The sequence below is a fragment of the Telmatherina bonti genome (genome assembly GCF_933228915.1).
Source record: "Telmatherina bonti genome assembly, chromosome: 24".
NCBI lineage: Eukaryota > Metazoa > Chordata > Actinopteri > Atheriniformes > Telmatherinidae > Telmatherina > Telmatherina bonti.
The window spans coordinates 9,492,098-9,508,043 of NC_136633.1; the positions used below are offsets into that span (position 1 = coordinate 9,492,098).

At 39.2% G+C, this 15,946-nt stretch overlaps 1 protein-coding gene across 1 annotated transcript; it reads right to left on the reverse strand.

The window, feature by feature from the left end:
* Nucleotides 1–9,746: 9,746 nt before the first annotated feature.
* Nucleotides 9,747–10,811, reverse strand: LOC306774066 (C-X-C chemokine receptor type 2-like; the record flags this gene model as incomplete). Its single annotated transcript, XM_079264049.1, has 1 exon — nucleotides 9,747–10,811. One exon carries the CDS (start codon nucleotides 10,809–10,811, stop codon nucleotides 9,747–9,749), a length of 1,065 nt encoding a protein of 354 aa, XP_079120175.1.
* Nucleotides 10,812–15,946: the final 5,135 nt, after the last annotated feature.

Below are 15,946 nucleotides of genomic sequence, written 5' to 3' on the forward strand. Positions count from 1 at the left end.
CCTGTACGACGGCAACCTATCCAACCGCTGGATCTGGTGTCATTGTGAACCTGAAAGGATAACAATGCTGTCTGTTAGTCAGATAAAAAACACGATGCCAATATGCAGCTTTTCATCATGTATTAATAACCTGAAAACATTCCCGTAATAACTAAATGGTTCTGCAGCACAGAATGATTATTTAGCCTGGTTAGAGCTTCCAAAGGTCCAGATTTACCCTTGTTTCTATTATACAGAGAAAACTTTTGACTAAATAAAACTACAATCTGACTTCGGGAGGCATATTAACATTCTTAAATACAGGTCTGAGATGATGAAAGGATAAAAAAAAATATCAATATGAGCTTTTGTTCTCCATAAAACCAAAGCAGCATTTATCTGAACAGAAGTTGTATTATTCTGTTCTAATCTCAAGTTTATTTAGAGCGCCATCCAGCTATGTTCAGAAGGATAATCTATGTATAAAACCTGGTCTTTGTAAATACAGATTGGATTTCTAAAGATGTGTTTCAGTGTGGATTTCTAAACTTGACACTAAAAGTAGACCGCAATACAAAATGGTCCACGATCCCCAACAGGGAGGTAAGCTTGAAAATCCATGAGCCTTGCACCCTCTTCAGGCTAATGATATTTCAATCAATAGGACAATATAAACTCCAGGTTAGCCATTTTAATCAATATTTTGCTTTGAGGAGTAGTTTTAGGCAATATTGAAGCATGTAATTTTACCAAGAACTTGTCACATTTGATTGCATTCAAATCAAGAGACAAATCATTGATATCAAATCCAGCACCAGAGATTTGCAAACACTCACTATGATACACCAATAAAACTGCCTGCAAAGGGTTTCACACAAAATGTTGCAAAAAAAAATAGCTTAAGATTTAACATCTAAACCAAGATTGTGCATGCATCTATCAGAAAGCACCCAATCAGAGACCCTTTTGGCAAGGTCGATTATCCAAGCCAGATAGTTACACCACAGTGTCCAGGACATTGCTATTGGTACCATTGGCTGAGAGATGATAGAAATATCATTTCACAGTGTATCATTCACAATTTTCACAATGTTGTGCTGGGTAAGGGGGCCCCTGGAACACTCTGGGCCCAGGGGGCTGTGTATTTTTAATCCGGCCCTGCCTTTTGGGAATGCCTTATCATAATGATTCTGACAGCTATTTGTGGCCTATCCATTTCCAAATGATTAGAAACTACTTAGCAAAGATAACATGCCATGAAAATACAGCTTGTATTCCGTGTTTGTGTCCCAGAGTTTGCTGTTTCTGGCTTAATGAAAGCAAGTTACACAAACCACTGACAGCATTGTGAGTTAGCATGTCAGGCTTTCACATAGACAACCCATCAGCTGCTAACGTGCTAACCCTCACGTCAGATTGTTCCTGCTGAACAACGATACAGACCCTTTTTTTATATATAGTTTATATAGAAGATAAAAGGCACAAGTACTAAGACAATGTAGATATAAAAGTCTACATAATCTAGTTATGTAGAACAATGACATACCGTTATAAAGAGGCGGCTGAAAGTCTCTCACACAACACTGCGTTGGCTCTCCATGAAGCACAGTTTGTGTGGTCGCAATTTTTGGTTACCTTGCAGAAATCATTGCACTCTTGACTACCTCGTGCGATCAAAACAAGCAATGGCGCGAGCCGTGTGAACGTGCTTCTTATAGCCGCACTGACTTCTGGGAACTGAAGTCTTAAGGAGGAGGAGGGGTCTTCTTTCTACAACTAGCAAAACTTCTGTAGTTTTCGAGGTGAAGCTACGGAGGAGTATCAGGGCCACTGAATTTTAAAAAATAATTCTGTGAATTTTGACTTTAACCTCATAATTCTGCCTTTTTTTTTCTCATAATTCTGACTTTAATCTCAAAATTCTGACTTTAATCTAAAAATTCTGACTTTTTTCTCAAAATTCTGACTTTATTCTCAGAATTCTAACTCTTTCTCAGAATTCTGACTTTAATCTCAAATTCTGACTTTAATCTCAAAATTCTTACTTTAATCTCAGAAATCTGACTTTAATCTCAAAATTCTGACTTTAATCTCAGAAATCTGACTTTAATCTCAAAATTCTGACTTTAATCTCTCAATTCTGACTTTTTTTCAGAATTCTGACTTTAATCTCAAAATTCTGACTTTAATCTCAGAATTCTGACTTTTTTCCAGAATTCACACTTTAATCTCAAAATTCTGACTTTAATCTCAAAATTCTGACTTTTTTCTCAGAATTCTGAGATTAATCAGGCCAAAACACGTGGCTACCTTGCAAGAACTGAGGCTTACACACTGTATTACAGCTCAATGGAAACACCTGCAAATCGCAATTGTTTTTTTTTTTTAATCTGAAAAATGTTGCTTTCATTTTGCGAAAGAATGGAATGGGAACACAGCTACTGAAAACCCAAGTGTTAAACGTGTAGTCTTAACTTGTAGTTAAAATTCTGAGAATGAAGTCAGAATTCTGACTTTCTTTACAGAATTTTTCTCTTTTTTATTAAGTGGCCCTAATACTCTTCCGTATGGAGCAGTCAGGCTCTCATAAAAATAAGACTATGGTGTTTCCATGTGTTTTGGCCTGATTAATCCCCCATATCAGTTAAAACATGCAGGTTAATTGAGGAAGCTAATATTAGCTAAGAATGTGAGTCTGAATGAATGGTTTTGTCTCTTTTCGTTAGCCATGTGATCGGCTCTGCAGAGGTCCCATAGATGCAGGGCCGGATTAAAAATACACAGTCTCCTGGGCCGAGAGTGTTCCAGGGACCCCCCTCCCCACGGCAACATTGTGAAAATTGTGAATGATACACTGTGAAACAACGTTTCTTACATCTCTCAGCCAGTGGTACCAATAGCAATACACTATTGGTAGTGGTGTAACGATACGGAGATAACATAGGAAACCTGACATATTTGGTTTTTGCTTAGCGAATTTACAACAATGTATGTGAAGTTTAGCAAGTAAAGTGAAGAGGTTAGATAAATCTTATTTTGTATAGAAGGTGAGAACTAAAACACCCAAATAAAACATATTCAGGCTTCATCCTAACTTGATACTCCAGCTTCCTACTGAGGTACAGATTAACATCATTCCAGAAGACTTGACAATAGGAGCACTCCCAGAAAAGATGACATAGTTTTATCTGCTTGTTGACAGAAGGAACAGAGATGTTCAATATTTTTATGGATTTTTGCCATAAAAACATAAACTGGATAGCCACGTATCGAAGTTTTTTGTTGATAAAAAATAGTCTGGGAAGGTACCAGACTTAGTTTATATCAGGATATTCATTATTCCAGATAAAAACAGAGGCAGGTTTACAACTCATATCTCTTTGAAGTAATTCTCTAATGCACTTGCTATTAGTTTTTGTACAAAGAAAGGGCTCTGAGTTCCCAATAAAAAGTTGCAGCAGAGCATTAGGTGGAGCAGTTTTAGGTGAACATGAGACCAGATGTTTGCTTCCTGAGGGAATGGCGTCGTTAACAATGGCAAATTCTCTAGGAGTAACAGAGAAATTAATAATACGTAAGTACATGACCATCCCTATTAAGCAACTGATTAACAAGTAGAAGCCCATGTTCCACCCATGTTTTTAAATACAGAAACTTGTGTTTAAACAAATGTTCTGATTATTCCAGATGTAATAAAAGTGCGGAGTAAAGTTATGTTTGTATACTAGAGACCAGGAAAGAAGCATTTGCCTGTGAAAGTTGGATAATTTAATGGGTATTTTATCAACGTTGTAATGTTGTAACCTTAATAGAAAGTTAAGACCTCTTAAGGGTTCAAAAACATGATGGGAGATAAAAGTCCATAATGACTTAGGATTTAACAAACACCTTTTGATCCATTTTATTTTAAAGGAAGAATGTCATGTGTAAAAATCTAAAGCCTTAAATCCACCAGACTTTAAATCATTAATCATTACATTGTGGACTTTTCTTTTCCAAATCAAATTAAAAAGAGTTTTGTCAACAGTCGAGCACACATCTTTTGGGACATCTAATGCAGAGCTGGCATAGACAAGTCTGGACAACCCTTCAGCTTTAGACAGCAGGACACGGCCAGTTATACTAAGATACTAAGAATCTTTGTTTAAGAGTTGTTACTAGGGGGTTAAAGTTTTCACTAGTCCTCAAATTTTCTCTTTGAGAATAGATATTCCCAGGTATTTAACTTTAGATTTTATGAGAATTCCTAAAATTTCTATTTCCTTGCATGGTTTTATGGAGAACAACTCACACTTTGACATGTTTAGTTCAAGGCCAGAAGCTTAAAAAAATGCAGTAAAAGTTTTCATAGCAACATTTACTTGGGTTTTATCCCGTAGAAAAAGGGTGGTGTCATCTGCTAGCTGGCTTAGAGCAATAACCCTCCCCACAACAGAAATACTTTTTAGCTCACTGTTTTTAATATGAGTAGCCAGTATTTGCATTGGGAGTAAGAAAAGATATGGAAAAACTGGACACCCCTGAAGTATCCCTTTATTCAAATCAACTTTATTTGCATAGCGCCACTTCACAACAATATTGTCACAGGACACTTTACATACACATCATTTCCAGCCAATTCATACATATCCTATAATAGAAACCAACTGATGGCATCGAGTCATGACTTGGATCCAATCTCCCATCCTGAGCTGCACGAGGCGACAGTGGGAAGGAAAAAACTCCCCTTTAACATTAAGAAAACCTCCGGCAGAACCCGGCTCAGGGAGGGCAGCCATCTGCCTCGACTGGTTGGGGTGGAGACGACAGGAAAGACAGATCAACATGTACAACTGCATTTATTCAGGAAGACCTGCGGCAAAAAGGAGAAATAAGTTAGAGACGGCATTATTGTCATATATTTATATATTAATACATTAGAGAAATAGAGCGCGGTACATCTCAGTGCATCAGGTAACATCCCTATTGCTACATAAGTAATGGTTATCTAGACTACCCATAACTATAAGAGCAATGAGCATAACATGGATAGTTGGGTCCCGTACATGCAGACTCCAACTCAGGAGATGCTCATATCCTAATTATAAGAATCATGGAAAAGGAAGGTTTTCAGCTCCATCTTAAAGGTGTGGAGGGAGTCTGCCTCCTGAACCCACGGTGGGAGCTGGTTCCATAAGAGAGGAGTCTGATAGCTAAAGGCCCTTCCTCCCATAGTACTCTTTGAGACTCTGGGAACCACCAGTAAACCTGCAGTCTGAGAGCCAAGTGCTCTATTTGGAATATATGGAACTATAAGATCTTTTATGTACAATGGAGCTTGGTCATGGAGAGCTTTATAAGTGAGGAGAAGAATTTTAAAACTTTATCCTGGATTTAACAGGGAGCCAGTGTAGAGCGGCTAAAACTGGTGAAATATGATCTCTCCTGCTAGTCCTCATCAGAACCCTCGCTGCAGCATTTTGGATCAGCTGGAGACTTTTCAGAGCATATTTGGGACAACCCATGAATAAGGAATTGCAGTAATCCAGTCTGGAAGTAATAAAGTAATCAAATCAAACATTTTGGTGGTTCCATGTGGTAGTTTAATTGAACTGTTTGCAGATGTATAAAGAGTTTTTATAGATTTAATGTTAACTGTTCCCCAAAGCCAAAAAATGCAAACATAAACTCATGTTCTATAGAGTCAAATGCTTTGTGGAAATCTAAGAGCAGAATAAAAGTGTCATCCTCTATTAAATCTGAGTAATGTAGAATGTCAAATACCAATTTAATATTGTCAATTATGTACCTGTTAGGTATGACTCCATTCTGGGACTCATCTATGATACTATCTAGAACTAACTTCAGTTTTTCAGCGAAGTAAATAGCAAGGATTTGGTAATCATTGTTTAAAATGGAAGCAGGATGCCAATTATCCAATAACAAACTACCTTTATGTGGCTTTGGAATTTGGCAAGGAGAGGGATGCAATTTTCCAGTTTCAAAGCTTTCAAGAAATACTTTTAGGAGAAAAAGAGCTAGTTCCTCTGAGAAGTGTTTATAAAATTCAGAAGATAAGCCATCTGTGCCAGGAGATTCATTTGGTTTAAATTAGTTTATTGCTCGTTTCACTTCATTAAGAGTTATCGGGCTGTCGCACATTGATTTATCTCCTTCACTAACAATAATAATACAGACCACCACCATGTCTGTTTCCATTAATGAACACCATCGTGATCTCGTCCATCTCGTCACCTTGTTTGTTATAGATCATAGACTGTATATGAAAAGATGGGCGGAGCCTCCGTGACATCACCCGTAGGTTTCTGAAGAGCTGAATTGAAGCTCGGTGGGCGGTTCCTACCATCGCCATCTTGGCAGGGACATGCGTGTCGTCTCGCTCGGAAAATACAAATATGGTCAAAGAGGTGGAGCTGAGAGGGGGGCTGTGAGCGTCATGGTGGATGATTGACATCGAGCGAACTCCGAGCTTTCTGTAGCTAAGAGCTAACCGAGCTAACCTGGAGATAACAGGAGCTAACCAGCTAACGGAGGTAAGCTGGTTAAAGCTAAGTCACGTTGTTAACTGGCTGAAAACCGTGGTTGTTCTACGTTCTTCTTACTTGAAGCTGGAGATCGGGTACCTATCAATCAAAACGACAAAATATGCATATGAACTTTGACATTAAATTACTTTTAAACAGGTGAGTTAGAAAAAATTCACTCCCCCCACAGTTGTCATGAAGGTAAACCTGACCTATTAAACCTAAAATGGATTTTTGAACCAGGCTGCAAACATGTTTATTTCTGCTGTGAAGTTGGTCTTTTTAACATGGGAGTCTATGGGGATTTGCTCTGTTTTGGAGCCCCTAGTGGATGAAGGGGGAAATGCAGTTTTATGCACTTCCACAAAGGCTTCACTTTTAACCGCCGGAGGTTCCATCCATCTTTCATATACGGTCTATGGTTTTTATATTTTAATTTCACGTGCCCTTTCCTGTGTTACACGATCGCCGCCTGCTGGACAGATACTGTAACGTTTGTATTCCCACCAGCAGTTCCAATAACCCCTGGCTGCAGCCTGGAGAATGGGGTGGGGCTGGATATTGGGCGGAGTTGGTTGTCAAATGGGCATCGTTGGATGTCAGATGGGTGTGGTTAGACGGGCAATGGGTGTTAGGGGTCAAGCATAGTGATAGGTAACTCTCTTTCATGCTTCATGAATCGTCATCCAGCGTTTCTTGAAATCTTATTGAACACGTCCCGGAGGATACTGTGTGCCAGCTTTGTGATGAGGTATGCACGGTCAACTCGAGATCCTTTATGCATCGATGGCCGGGACCCTTGGCCACTATGTGTGTTTGTGTGTTTAAAGTGTGGCAGGGCGTCCCACCATTACACTTTGCCATTGGGTTGTGTTGGTAGGGTGTTGGGTATATCTGGAGATGCAGTCCGGGTGTTATGTTTATGGATTTATATGTTCAAAGAGGAGTATGGGGATCAGTTCTGCCCTAGTCCTTTCTCTGTGTGTGAGGCTAAGTTCGTCAGTTCTTTGTGATGGGGGGGAGTTTCAATTTAAGGGGCTTATCTGGGGATTTGTGTATCTCTGGGGTATGTGGTTTTAAGGGGGGAGGTGTTGGTTTGGGCAAGGTATGAGGTGGGAGAGGTATGTTTAGTATAAGGTACAGGAGAGTGGGTAGGGGGAGAGGGGTTGGTTAGGATCAGGTAGGAAGATGAGAGTGGCTATGGTTAGAGGTTAGGGTTGGAGTTAGCAGTGGCCATCCAATCAAAATGATGACTTTTATGTATGGGAGGCCAAAAGATGCACAACATGGGCAAGACTTTATCAGGGGTATCATTTAAGAGAGGTAATGATTGTATTCCTCACTCTAACACACACACACACACACACACACACACACATACACTGCTGTGATTACTGTGGTCAAAGAGACGTGAGATATAAATATATATGTGCATAAATTGGATCCATCCATCCAGCCAGCCACCCATCCATCCAGCTTCATGCCGCTTATCCGGGGTCGGGTCGTGGGGGGCAGCAGCCTAAGCAGGGAAGCCCAGACTTTCCTCTCCCCAGCTACACTTGCCACTCTGCGGGGGGATACCGAGGCATTGCCAGGCCAGCCAAGAGATATAATCCCTCTAGCATGTCCAGGGTCTCCTCCCAGAGGAATGTGCCTGGAACACCTCACCAGGGAGGTCCAGGAGGCATCCTGACCAGATGCCTGAACCACCTCAACTGGTTCCTCTCAATGCGGAGGAGCAGCGGCTCTACTCTGTTCTCCTCCCCGATGACCGAGCTCCTCATCCTATCTCTAAGGGAGAGCCCGGCCACCCTGCGGAGGAAACCCATTTCAGCCGCCTGTATACGAAGTAAATTGGATCACCATGTGGAAATATTTAGAACAATTCAAGAAGGCCCATAGAAAGGTCCATAAAGGGCCTACCAGCTATTTCGTTTGAGGTTGGGTGTGTGGCACTTGATGTGGTAGCAAAAGGGGTAAATTTTCTTCAGACTTCAATTATCTAATCCAATAAAGGACACCGAGAGTCAACAGCAAAATAAGTTTTTTTGGCAATGGTAGAGGTAAGTTTTTCAGAGGCACCACCCAAATAGTCATTTCTGTTGATCAACCCACAAATAAATATGTGGGAGGAGTTGGTATAAAATTATATTGTGCTGGTATAAAATATAGCACAATTTAAAAGAGAAATAGGCTTTCCAGTGGAATATGTTTTATTGTCAAGAAGCATTATCACTACAAAGAAGTAGGAACTGAATTTTTATGTCAAGATTATTCTAATTATAGAAACAATACCAGTAATGATAAAAATAAATAAATAAATAAATAAAATACTATATTAATTCTTAAAGGCAGTTAGGTAGGCTAATCAGGGGGTTTACTTACATGTAAACTTGTCATTAGACAATAATGCTATTGAAAACATGCAACCTAACTATAAACCAATGATATAGCTTTGGTAAAAAGAAAAAATGCTTGTGTGTGCAATGTCAAGTATGAATTGTATACATGCCAATTGCATTGTCAATACAATATTGCATGAAAAATGTAAACAAAACAGACAACACCTTGCATTACTGGATGTTTTCACATCTGCTGGCATTAGATCTGATTTGACATGTTATCAATACAAAATATAGTTTTGTGTTAATCAAATGAAGTCAATCCGATGGATAATATTTTTTTCCTTTTGTCATTAACACTAAAATACGCATTCAGACACTGAAATAATACATTCCCTCTGAGACAGATGAGTTATTCATTATTTTATTGATCACAAGGCCTCTTTGTGTATTAACTGAGTTTTGAGAGAAAAAGTTAATTCAGTCAGAATTAGGAAAAGAAGTATTTATTTACATATAAAAACATGACATGAAACAACTGAATCAATGCTTTTTAATATAAAAAAAATACAGCGGTAATTATACTTAAAGGCATATTCAATGATAATGTATTTTTCATTGAACTGGGAACATCTCAAAGATTGACAAGGAGAAATATGCAGTATGGGATCATAATCAGAGGCTTGAAAAGTGAGGCATCACCAGACTGATACCAATAGATGGCAGCAGTATACCTCATAATACAAAATGGCAGTAAAAGGTATGTATATACATCATGAAATAGAATGAAATAAAACCTGTAAAAACTTCAAATAAATCAATATTTGTTTAGTCTCATTAATTTTATTGCCTGTTCTAAGATATTATCCTTCTGTATGTTGGAAAAAAGTCCAGCAAGTGTTCAGAAGACAGTTCCACTGCCCTCTGAGGTCACAGATGTTGACCTGCTGAACCTTGACACCGACAGCCTCTCCAGTCGCAGATTCCTCTGAACAAAAAGTGTCATTTTCTTCCTGAACTTTTCTCCCACAAATGCATAGAGGAAAGGGTTGATGCAGCTGTGGCTCAGAGCCAGGCCGTTGGTTACATCCAGAGCTAAGCTCACTAATCTTCTCATGGCACAGTCATGACTTATCAGATCGGCCCTCAACAGAGTGTCAACCACCAAGGTTATGTGGTATGGCATCCAACACAGGAGAAATGCAATCACTACTGATATGATTACCCGCATGGCTCTGTGTTTCTGGAAACCACGAGTGTGCAGCAGCCTAGCGATGGTGATGGTATAACAGACTACCATGACAATCAGAGGGATCAAAAAGCCACAAATATGGCGGAGGCCGCGAGTAGCAAGCCTCCAAACAGTGGGACTGCCAATGTCAAATGCTTCTGTGCAAATCCACTCTTCTGAGTTACTACTGAGCTTGATGGCATCGTGAAAAAGGGCAGGCAGAGCCAGGGCCCAACCGAAGGCCCACACAGCTGCACAGAGTAGCCGGCTGCACTTCCTCTGATCAAACCTGGACCCCTCAAGAGCATGGACAATCACACAGTAACGATCAACGCTGATACAAGCCAGGAAGATGATACTGGTGTAGAAATTAGCTTCACTGATGAGGTTGAGGAACTTGCACAGGAAGTCTCCAAAGATCCATCCACGAACATGTGCAATTGCAAAGAAGGGGAGCGTTAGAGCCATGAGTCCATCTGCTACTGTCAGGTGAAACAAGTACACATCTGATGACGTCAAAGCCTGTCTGCTGGTGCAGATCAACCACCCCACCAGGAAATTTCCAGGGATAGCCAGTAAAAAGATGACCAGGAGGATGAAACACATAACCAGAGCTGCTGTAGGTTCCACCAGCTTTGGCTCACATTCCAGCGTCTTTGGATTGAGGACGAGTGGGGTGGTGTCATTCTGGCCATTGCCAAAGTAGTCCTCGTCAAAGGTATAGAAAATCGACATGGCTATGGATGGAAAACAGACTGATTTGAGTTCATTACAGCAATGAAACATGATCCTAACAATTACTGTCGTCTCAAAACAGTGATAATAACAGGTAGTTCATGAGCGATAGCAGTTATAGCTACACATGATCGTTTCTGGGTCATCTAGAAGAGAAAGTTATAGAAACCTACTCTAGTAGATGCCAAAAATCAATGTAATAAATGATTAATAAGCATTATCTGAGCATTATAGAGCAAGTTTGTTTAAGCTGTGCGAGACACAGGCTTAAAACAACAGTGACAAAAAATACCAGATACATTTATTTACTACTTATAACTCCTAACCTGCAGAAAAGCAACATAAGAAGAGAAGGATTATGCATTTTATGTTGGTTACACAAAATATCAGCCAGTATAAACTGCCATTAGCTACATTAAAACACGTATATATACATATAAACGTTTCTGTTCATCATCTGTGTCTCAGAATATTTAAAAAGTGAAACTTTTTGTTAAATCCCACAGTTTTAGTCCAGTATATCCCCACTACCATCCCTCTAGTTTTCACCTTTAAGGCTTACCTTATGAAGAGGCTCGACTGAAAGCTCCGGAGATGAGTGGCGCCAAAATGACTCCGCACCAAGAATACAATCTTTAAGAATGACTCAATATGGGTGGCTGTCTTCCTCCGGTCAAAGATGACCCAATGTACCGTTCTTGCACTTGGTTTCCTGTGTCGTCACCTCTTCCATCCCATCTCGTCAGCTGAAACGTGTCTCAAGGACTCAAGAAGATATTTTAATAAACAAACAGGTATATATTTTAGGAAGGATTTTTGGTTACCAAACATACAAAACCAGATATTTTATTGTTAATCCTGTAAAATCCAGGTTAGTTAGGGCTGAAGAGGCCTTCCAGATTAGAAAACTTCTGGAAACTCAGACTGATTTGTTGCTTTTGGAAGGAAAGATGGAAGATTTAACATGAAATTATTGTTATTACTGTTTATTTGATGTCATCATGAGGACGTTAGATCGTGATTGGACCCTGAAGATGAGTCAAGTCAGGTGTCTGTTACTTTTATAATTTTTTTATACTAAGAGACAGAATTTGAGATTTATTGAGTTTATGTTTGTGTTTGATTTGAGACCCTTCTTCTGACTGCTGAAGGCTTTTGGACAGCCATAATTTCAACACAATTCAAGAATTCAAGAAAGAAAAGAAACCAACAAAACCCCATTCACACATATTCTCATTTAAACTGAATCTGCTTCAACAAAAACTTCACAAAGAGACACCATTCATACTTCAAAATATTCACAAAACATTGTACTTTAGCTCTGACATTCATGATATCTGAAAACTTTACATTCAAAGACTTCAGATTCAGTTAAATTGAGTGCTAATAGACTGTATATAACAGAGTATATGATACTATATATAATAGACAGAACACAAGAGAGTAATCTGATTTAGTATCAAATCAAGAATATTTCTACCATTAAAACACAGGAAAATGACAACAGTCTCTAATAGGACTTTCATATCCATCAGACCTTTTGTCCAGGAAGCCTCTGAATGTAGGGAGGACCCTCCAGCTGATCCTTAGACTCCCACAGTTCTGACAGAATATTTTCTCTCTTTTAGAGTTTAGAGATTTTCCACATTAACTCTGACCTTCCCAGTTTTGAACACTTTTACAATGATGTGTTCAGCTATGTCTCGTCCTTCTTGTAGGGAGAAAACTGTCAACATAATCAGAGTTTGTTGTTGAGAATAAGGAAGTTTGAGGTTAAGCGTGAGGCCAGGTTCGGGCGAATTCGCTGCTTTCTTTCTGCATTTTGATATTCAGAATCAATCACATTGAAATATTTTATAATTCTTAAAATAACATCTTAAGTTGAACATTCATCCAACACAATGCAGCTTTTTTTTTTTTTTGGATAATTCTTCAACACTTCAAGTTTTCAGCTAATTTAGTCAAAATCATTGAGTCAGGATTCAGCACCATGAGCCTTTACACACGTTTTTCTTTCCCTTAGATCAAATATTCTCTTGTCTACAAGGACTTAAATTCATCTATGAAAAGAATTTGACATTTATTTACCAAAACATATTTTAATGAGACATAAAGCCATATATAGATAAAATGCCTGTAGTGTCTAAATATTTTTTTATTTCTCATTCAAGTTTAAGAGTTTGGACTTACCTGTTTTGTCGTTGTTTTTAAGTAAGCACATTTTTGGGTTATTTCTCCACTATAAGCCCTCTAAACATGTAAAGTTTAAATTAAGCAAGAAACAAAACAATAGCAGTCAGTTTGTGCATGATTTAGTACTTTTTAAATTCAACTTTTAAAACAAGACAGACATACTAGATCATCGCCGCTCAGCGTTTTCCTGTGGTTTTAACATAATAAACAGTGATTTTGCTAGAATGCTCTGTTTTTTCTGGTGTGGTTCCTGTTAGTGACGGAGGGGGGGGCTGCTTAGGCAATCAGCTGTGTGCTCGAGGCGTTTCACAAATCAGTCGACTGTCACGCTTTCTGGAAACCAAATGCTGAAATGTTCTTCCACTTCACATTGCAAAACGCTGCTCTGATGCTTCTGTTTTGTTCCCGTACTGAACCCCCTTGCAAGAGCACCAAAGACGTTGGTAGTTTTTGTTGTTTTGGTGAGAATTCCACAGAAGGAGCGTTGCATGTTGAGACAAACATTGGTGAGAAATATGCACCCTGCATGGTAGTAATAACAGGATGCCACGCTGACAGGACCTCTCCTCCTCCTCCTCTTTTTTTTACTCCTTGAGTCAATAGACAAGCATCAAGACCCAAAGACATCTTCTTTTAACACCCCTTTCTCTGCTTCAGTTGGGTTTTCAAATGGGGAGAGCTGTGGGTTCATCAGCGTTACAGTCCTTGTTGTCAGGTATCTGTAATTTATTGGCAACATTTAGCCTTTGCACCAGTAAATGACAAAACTGTCACACTGCCAACCTCCATCCGGAACGATAACAGCCCCAAAACAAGAATGGCCAGTTATTAGTTTCTTGTGTATGCAAACTGATTGGGTCAAGAGCGTGCACCTGGGAACTGTTTTACCAGACGAACTTGTAAAGGCATCACGAGTTAAAAGCATCACAACAAACAAGAGTAAATTTTGGTTTTGCTTTTGTCAACAATTCAGTCCCTGCAATTCCTCTCACACACAACTGACAGTTAAAAACACCACCCTTTCACACAGTAATAGATGAGTTGGCACCAACGCTAAGCTCAGCCTCCTTCTCTGGAAAATCTTGATTGCTATCAGATTCCTTTACAAGTAGTTCCATAGAACTCGCCGGCCACCGACATCATGTGATCGTCTTTTCATGATGATCATGTTTCGCAGTCCACATCACCTCATCCTCATATTTCTGACTTCTTTTACTGCCATTTTGTTGTCTATAATGTACTTCTTTTATGTTTGGAAAATGAAAGCATCCAAACTATGTTTTTTAACCTCTTACTGTCAACATCTTTAGGCAATCCTCGTGTATTTTGCAGACCCAAGTGGAGGTTTTTAGCCATATCCAACAGGTTTAACAATGGTTATTTTTATGCAAATGGACGTGTTGATTGGAAATACACATAACAGAACGCCGGCGACCAGTTTTTTTTTTCTTTTAAAGCTTATTTGTGTAAAAACTTACTTTCCACAAAACATTCACATTTGGTTTCTGCAAAATCCCTGAAAGTTGTTCTCATTATATAAGAAGATGTCATTTGTTGGTCATATTCTTTGTAAAAATATGTTTTCTTAAGTATCAAACCATTAATAAAGAAAACATTTCAAAAGCTGCTCCATTAAACATCTTGGATCTTTCAAAAGAGCCATTGGGTTATGATTTGTGGATACTATAAATGATAATAAAATTGGCACATTTTAAATTCATTCGTTCGTCATCCTAACCGCACAGTCCCATGAAGGGTGGCGGGGAGGCTGGAGCCTATCCCAGCAGTCTTTGGGTGAATGCAGGGTACACCCTGGACAGCTCGCCAGTCCATCACTGGGCCACATTTTAAAACTGAGTATGTTAATTTCATACATTAACAATTGAAAAATGAGTTCTGATGACAGTACTTTTCCCAACATTAATACCTTCAGTGACCTATTATCAATGCAATGACCATTTAATGAGCCTCACAGAAACAGGCTTTGATTCAACCAGTCATTGTGTGAAAGCAGCAGAGGCCGTGTGTCCACCAGCAGAGACAAATGACATATCAGGCATTCATTCCTGTTTTTGTGCTTCTTTCATGTCTTCATTTTTATTTACTTGGTCACCGAAAGACAATCTCCAACAAGCAGAATGTGACCAGCTGAACAGTTCAGTGCAATAACTTGTGAGCTAAAGAAAGATTCTTGATCTTTGGGAACAGCTCTTTGCCATCCGATAGCATCACCATCACGTTCTTGAGGAATCTAAATGTCACTCAGTTTTTTTTCCACAGTTCACATTAGTGTATTTTAGTTCAAACCCCATGGCATGTCCAAAAGGAAATACTTCTCAGGTTGTGCTGCAGGTTCACCCCCTTGATCACCACTCCGACGTCCTCCTCCGTCTTCCCAACACCATTGTGTGAAGCGCATCAAGCCGATGGAGGTGTGTTTAAACCTCCGCTCTGCTTCCTCATTGTTACCATTCTGTAGATAAGAAGTAAATGTATGTATATTTTACGACAGAAACCATAGGTTTGCATCAGAAAGTGGTATATACTGACCCAATACTCCTTAAGCATCATCATTGTGGACGTCTAAGGACCCTCTTCAGTTCTGTGTCATCTCTACATACAACAGCAAATGAAATTATTAGGATTTTTTTTTCTTATCTTCATATTCTCTCGCCAGCAGTGACTCTTGTCAATATTTAGGTCTACTGGGTATCATGCAGTTTAAAACACACACATTATAAACTCAGTTTTCAAGTCTGAAGTATGGCCAAACAAAGCAATGGTTGAACAGACTTGTCTGAACTCTTAATGTCATGAGATGAGCAATCTTCCTTCCAGCTCCTCCTGTGACACCAAAGAACTCAATTAAGTTAGCTGGGTCTTTGTCAAGCTATCCCAGGAATGCTGCTTGAAGTGGCAAAGTTGGAATGAACTATACATTC